Here is a 7,362-nt window from a genome sequence, read left to right as displayed (position 1 = left end):
ACCACGCTGCTTGACGGTCGGTTGCTACATTGGTTATTTTTTCGTAAATATTGCTTAATAAGGATCAGCGATAGCTGCAAAACTAAAATCGTAACAATGTTGAGTGTCGGTGCCGCGCTGCGCAAAATAAACGCCAGAGGAATAATAAGGCGTGTCTCGCACATGTCATGACGTGTTTTTCTTCTGTGACGCCTTATTCATTTTTCTTATCTTTATTTTGCGTAACGAGTTGAGACACGTACATCACGTACATTTCACTTTGACATGACAGATAATATTATAAGAGCTTCTTACGTGTCAAAACTACTAAATGACTATGAGCCATGTCGCAGCGGACAAATGTAAGAATTTCGACGATCTGTTGTTCTCTAACGTGCACTGACGTCACACAGGACACGGACTTCTAGCGTTTCGCATACATTAAAATGCATCGATCTCACCGCCTCACTTCATCATTGCTCACCGCCTCTGGATCATTTTATGTATGCGCTTGTTACAAATGATTTTGAAAATTTTATACGGTGAAGTTCTCTCTGTACGGGTAACGTAACAAGCATTTGTGCATAACTAAAATTCCCTATGTGGCCTGGTGAGGGGCTTTTTGAATGGGTCTCTCTATGCCAGTGACACATTAGGTGGACAATTAATGTCGGCGATGGTTAAATTCTTTATTGGAAAAAATCTCTCACAATTTTTTACCATGGCATCTATCGCAGGATCCTTCAGCTGTGGTCTCACGGTTTGATCGAGCACCTTAGGAAGAAATACTTTCACGCTGACCCAGTGCTGCCCCCGGACCCCTCGCAAGTACTGACACTGGGCAACTGCAAGGCTTTGTTCTGGATGTGGTTTCTTGGATTAATGGTGGCATCCGCAGTTTGCGTCCTCGAGAGAACTCTGGCGGGGCGCTACTCACGGCAGAAAAGGCTTACGAACATAACTCCCCGCCTACGTCGACGCGTAGACCTGAAACCGGACAGATGCTATAGTCACACCGTACCTACCCGGTATCGTTACCAACCTTCAGTGAAATCTGTTCAGATTAAAATCGTCCGTCGAGCAACAGGACTACCTTACCGAAAACAGAAAATGTTCAAGTAAGAAGTCGCATTCCGAAACAGTAGCTAGCATCTACTTAATGTGTTACTGGAGTTATTGCTAGTGTCTGCTTTATAACAAAAAGTAAGGTTTATAACTAGTCTTCAAAGTTCGAAAGAACCGCTGTAATAAGTTTGGGTCTCACTACCACGTCAGGTGTGACAGTAACAAGATTTCCAATGAAAATTTCTAGCGGGCTTATGTGCCTTGGAATTACTGACTGCGTGAGGATTAGTGCTCAGTGTATACAGTGTAATAAGATTCACATGTGCTTCACGTACTCTTCAGATTATTGTTATTTCCACAAACAATAAATAGTAGCAAGGACTACAGTTGTAGTGTTGGTTACCTTATCACTGCGTTTAACATGCCACCTTGTACTATTTTCATTAGCGCCGACCTGACATTAGTTCAAAATGGCAAACCTGTGGGTAGTCAATGAATGTCAAATGTGCCTGTTGATAGTCAATAATTCAGAACACTGTTGCAAATGAGCACACGGAATAAAACTGATAAAAATGTGGCGTAGCCCTATGTCCCCTCGTGATCGTTCGTCTTTCGTGTGTTTTTGCACACTGCTGTTCACTATTGGTAACATTAGCTTTCATCTCTTCATAAGGACAGCACCCTGTCGAGCGTATTCACCACGTTGTTTTCAGGTCTGGGGCGGTGTGCATGCCCTCGTCGCGTCAGTGCTATGCTGTTCACCTTGCTGAATGCATGGGCGACTCACAATTTTTGTTTGCAGCTTGCATCAATGTGATGTGAACCGAGACCATCATTCGCATGGCGTTGCCTGCTGTTAAGTGTACTACTATGAAAGTGATGGAATACCAATCAAGTAGAAGTCAACAAGTTTTTTCAGGCCTCTTTAGGATGCTTATCGACCAGGGCTTTGACAGCTAATGTTCGTTATTATGGAGTGAAAATCTGTTCATAATTACAAGGGCGAGCTTGTCATTCAGCTCGCGTAAACTACAGCAAGAAATCGAAGGACACCGTGCCTGTGCGGCAGATTCTTTTCCTTTTTTTGCCCGTGCTTCGAGTAAGCACGTAGAGCGTTGTTGCTGGTTATGACGTGTTGGCGGAGCCTGCTTGTTTATATCGTAAGTCATTGTCAATGAACACTTATAAAAATCATGGTATAACTGCTGTCTTCTGGACTCAAGGTCGTACGTACTAACTGACCCGCCTCCTCTGGTTAGCATCGTTGCCACATACAAACGAAAAAAGCAATTCTTGATACTAAGTTTATACATAAAAAATATGAAGCTGTAATCAAGGTGACAGCTGGTATGACAGCCAAAATCAATTTACCCTGATCTTTTCGTGTCTCAGAAGGTCATGGTGCGTGTATATACATGAAGCAGGAACAGAACACCGCCCATTCGCTATATCCTTAAATGTCTCACGCATTCAAGCAATTTTTTGTAATACTAAGATCGTGGTGCACAAATCACTATCTTCTCCGCTGCGACGTCTTGTGTATCGACACAAACTGTACTCGATGTCATATGCTGGTTGCATTAGGATAGAAGCTAAAGGTGCGCAAGTTATGTTTATACGTGCATTATGACTGGAGAACGTGAACTCCGTATCTTTGGCCCGTGCAACTAACATGGTGTTACTATATATGATAGTCACGCGTCTCCTGGATGACGTATTTACCTTTTTTATGGGTAACTACCGATAATTCTGATGCTTAACCAACATGAAAACGTGATTGCACGTTTTCATGACAACTCGTGCTTGATGCTTGACCACTGTTCCTGACCTCCGTAAATAAATGGTGAAATCAGCTATCACTTTCCCTCATCCTAAGCTGAGAAGAATACATCGACTACATTTTGTCTTTATTATTGATATCATCTGTTTGTCCAGCCACACATGCTAAGCCATGTATCTGAGAACTTCAAGAAAACAGCTGCGCAAACACAAGGGTCGGTTTATTAATTAGGAACCACACAGCTCACGACGAAATCTTCCACTTTTAACGCGCGAGGAACCACCGTGAACCTATGCTGCCATGTTAGTTTATTGCCGGCACTACTCTAGCTGCTCCACGCAGTGTGTTAGTGTTGTCGTGTACTCTCTGTTGTCGTGCGCTTCAACCAGCTTGTCGGATGGTGAATAAAGGTACGCTTCAGGCTTCACGCCACACAAAGCAACATGGCACAGCTGCGTCTGTGATACTTTGATGGTATAGGGCTTTTTTCGTCTGGTTATGTTTGGAAATTTTTATTAACCAAAGCTAATTTGGCAAAGATTGCGTTTAGAAAAAGTGGTTAACGATTTTGAGTACTAGCTACTCCATTATGGGAGAGCATAAAGCTGTCCCGTGCGCAGACAGAGGAGTGAAGAAAATCGCATTTTTACGGTCTCCGTGAAGAGGGAAATTAACTCGAGAGTCGAACTATGGTAAGTAGAGACTATGTAGGCCTTATTGAAGATACTTATGTTCGGGCTGAGTTTTAGTTTAGTTACCATTGACACCTTTCCAGTTGATCGTTGAAGTGGCACAGAGAAAAGAATAGAGCCACACTATTGTTGTTTGTTTGATTGTTTTTTCTATACTTTTGACAAGACAGAAAGTTTATTTGCTCAATGGTTCCTCTCACTTGGTCTTTTTAAGGTTTCTCCCCTCTTCGAACTGCAACAGCTTTATCTGTCACCGGGGGGAATAAAACGTCATTCGCCATTCACCGTGAGCGCTCTAAACTATTGGGCACCCTTGAGAACAGCATATGCAGCTTGAATCTTGAAATAAAACAAGTGCTCAACTGTTTATACAGTTTGCGTACTGCATACGTAACATACTACGCAACTTAATTGCGATCATAACAACGCTGAAACGTGGGGATTTCACTACACCCCCGAAACAAAGCAACTATCTTTCCAGTGGCTCTAATTCACCGCCACCGGCCTCAAGAGTGACGATGAAGTCCGACCAGAGCAAACACACTTCCTCAATTGGTTAGCGGGAGACTTCTACTTGGGAATGCAAAATCTGGAGCACCGTCCTTAAATGTGGGTTCAAACAAGGAAACTATGTTGAAAAGTCGACAGAAGTGTAATATTTCGAATCATTTATATAAAATTAACAATAAACAAAGTTTTCTATTTGTAAAAAAAAGTATCGGAACTTTACGTCTGGTAAAACTCTCGTACATTACACCTACCTTGGACAGGGATCATTTACCAGCGCCCTTGACATATTACTTGCCGAAATCGAAGGTTACCTTCAACCGCCAATTCAATACTTGTAATGTCTCTTGTACGGGTGTGAGTTAGAAAGGTAATTGCACTTGCTAACAAGAGGACTCACACATTTATTTGACTGTTAAAATGAGCACCATATGTGATGAGGCCATATTTAATCAAATCTTTTCAGATAACGAACTCCCATGGGTAACATTTCTTCTGAATATCTCTGTAAAACGTTAGCATGCCAGTAATAATTTTTCGCATATCAAACATTTCGGAAAAGAATACTGTCAGAGTCGCTTCCACAATGCTAAGAATATGGCAAGTCAGGAGTACGTCTGCTCTCGTAACTGCCTTAAAATATTGGCATCGCACCTCTACCTTTTTTCAGTGCAATAATACGAGAGCGCTTAAAGCAAGCTTCTCTCCTTTCTGTGCATTTAAATGAACTGAACTATTCATTTATTTCTAGCTTAGACCTTAGGTAATTTTGGCACCAATGTAGAGTTAGAGAGCCATGCTTATTGTTGTGTTCGTTCAATGAGTCTGGTTACAAAACTATGCTATTATTTTATTGTACTTATTTGGATGGCTCTTAGTATAGCATACCGTGTTATTGAATGGCAGGTATATGAAAGCATGTCCGATAGGTAAATATTTCGCGGCTAACATAGCACATTTCGCGACTTTTAAAATTACCCACATCTGGGCGGAAACCTCGAAAAAGTGACATAAAAACCTATCACGTGACGGCAAGATTACATGTAATACCAAAGAAAATAAATTAGCAGAACAACGTGCCGTACGTTATATTTCAATGTGCGCCTCAACTTTGTTTCAACAGCTTTTCAGTCAGACGCAGCTGTGACGACCGACCGCGATACGATGTCGTCGTTATCATCCTCCAACGGACGTGACCACGAGTGTCTGCCTGGACGTCAGCGAATAGACGTGGAAAGCAATTTTGTTTTTAATCCTTTCACATTTGACGATGCATTATTTCATAGTACACTGAGTCTTCCCTCTCTACCTCTCTTCCCTCTCTGTTTACGGTGCTGCCTATGGTTATTGCGACTATCTGTATTAATTGCCATTAAGCAGTGCGTGCTATATAAAAAACTGCCATGGTATTTCTTGGAAGCAGGTACAACTTACTTGTTCATGGTCACTATAAATTGAATCACTGTGAAAAAATAAGTCGCCTTTTCAATTGGTACCCGTCAAGTCTAGATTTGCGTTGCGCAGACAGTCCTGCTTATAGGCGGGAGTAGTCTGTATGGTAAATAACTATGAGGCAACAAGTAGTATTTATTCACTGTACTTTCATTTATGAAGACATTTTGCTTTTTTGGTTTTACTTTCAAGCAGGTAATGTTCGACATAACAGACTGTGTGGCTGCAGCACTAAATCATAGTAATATTAATTAAATTGTTATGCAATTCACATAATTGTACAGCTTATTGTTAATAGGCTTAAAGAATGCCTTTATTTATTGGAAGTTCTCACCCAGTTTTATTGTACTAAGTATGACGGCCACATGAACAAATGGTTGAAAAAAAACTCGAAGCTTGTGATTTCGAGTGAACAATTTCCACATCTGTAGCAATTCATTCTCGAATACTCTTCCCTGGGGTATAAAAGCACAACCAAATTCGTGAAACTTTACTGCAACATTACGGAATACAAGTAGCCGTTTCAAACGTCAAGGTGATATAATTATTCCTCACACGTCGGCAGTACCATAGCACGCAAAAAAAAACTGTATAAGAGCCTTCTTCAATGCTTTTTTCAATGTTTCTGAAAATATTGTGCAACTTATCCTTGCGCAACCGTGGTATGCAGTAGAGCCACGTCGAAGGCCATGTGGGTCACATAGCCATTTCCAAGTTTCTTGTTGAAGTAGTGCTTCCTCTTTCATTAGGAGTGGCACACAAACCTGAACGCCATACTCAGTTTTGCAAAGAGGCATCGAAGCAACGTTGACAATAAATTAGTTTTATGTTCTCATGACAGATGCAGTGTAGTTTTCCTTCAGTACTATTGTAATGTCTGGCTTTGTTTGGTCCCACAAATTGCTTTCAAACTTCTCTTGAACATCCTTTGCGTCTGAATTATTTGGAAACGCTTTTAGCTCGGTGAATGGTGGTTTTACACTCACGCTCAATGTAAAGTCTGTTACGTGGGTGACATTTGCACCTGAAATAGGGGAAACAAATTACTGACTTTGTGGCCACATGCACCAAAATTAATCATGAACGTGATACGCTTTGTCGTATAGTATTGAATAATGTGAGGGAAGATTAAAGCATTCAAGGCAAGTTACAGCTCTCTAATCGGGGATAACTTTCTATGGCAATGAAGGGGAAGTTACCAGGGCGGAGCTACAGCACATGTTGTCCTGTGCGAAGATGTCCAGCTTGACTCACTTTTTGAATGCCGGCCGTGTTCGAATATTATCAGTGCACAAATTTGCTACGTCTGCTTACACAGCTATTTGTAAGTGAAATTCGACGCGAGCTCCTTCGGCGAGCCGCCGGAATAGATGGAGGGTGGTGAGCCCTCCATCGAAAACGGCATTTCGAAGACGAAGACGCCATTTGGACTGTTGGATGAACCTAAAATGCGTGACGTTTTCAAAAGTGCAAAAACGCAAAATGACATTCACGAAGCAAAACAAATAATAATATCTCCTTGGTTTGTGCAACGTCTCCTTATAAACAGCCTCCCGAATAAAGTAAAGTACAGTCATTTTTCATCTTTTTCTCGCGGAAAATAGACGCATTTGTAGGATTATATTCATTAACGGTGGCACACGCCCGATTTGGTTCCGTAGCCTTCCCTTCATTGCCACAGGAGGTTCTTTCCGAGTATAATAAGTTTATGAAGCTGTTGCAGCACACTTGCTGCAAAAGCGGGCTGGAATGAGGGTTTTCGCGCCGTCTACAGGTGAGTTCTCACGTTTTATTAAGTGGTAGAATCAGGAAGCCAGTAGTTTGCGTGCAAACATTTTTTTTTGGGGGGGGGGTTAATATTTTCTTCTTGTGGTGAGAGGAAAAAAC

General features: G+C 41.6%; 1 protein-coding gene across 5 annotated transcripts in view; it reads right to left on the bottom strand.

The window, feature by feature from the left end:
* Nucleotides 1-706: 706 nt before the first annotated feature.
* The window catches only part of LOC119182337 (uncharacterized), a 50,350-nt gene continuing 43,694 nt past the window's right edge, over nt 707-7,362 (bottom strand). For 4 of the 5 annotated variants that reach the window (XM_075869813.1, XM_075869814.1, XM_075869815.1 and 1 more), the window contains exon 5: nt 6,279-6,499. In XM_075869813.1, coding sequence (XP_075725928.1) covers nt 6,300-6,499 — 200 coding nt within the window. In that variant the 3' untranslated portion in view covers nt 6,279-6,299. Of the gene's footprint in view, nt 967-6,278; nt 6,500-7,362 lie in introns of those variants that run through there. The other variant, XM_075869816.1, reaches the window with a different exon arrangement.

This window comes from Rhipicephalus microplus, chromosome 7 (assembly GCF_043290135.1).
Source record: "Rhipicephalus microplus isolate Deutch F79 chromosome 7, USDA_Rmic, whole genome shotgun sequence".
Classification (NCBI taxonomy): domain Eukaryota; kingdom Metazoa; phylum Arthropoda; class Arachnida; order Ixodida; family Ixodidae; genus Rhipicephalus; species Rhipicephalus microplus.
Note: the sequence above shows the minus strand (reverse complement) of the source record. Positions and strands in the feature narration are given on the sequence as shown.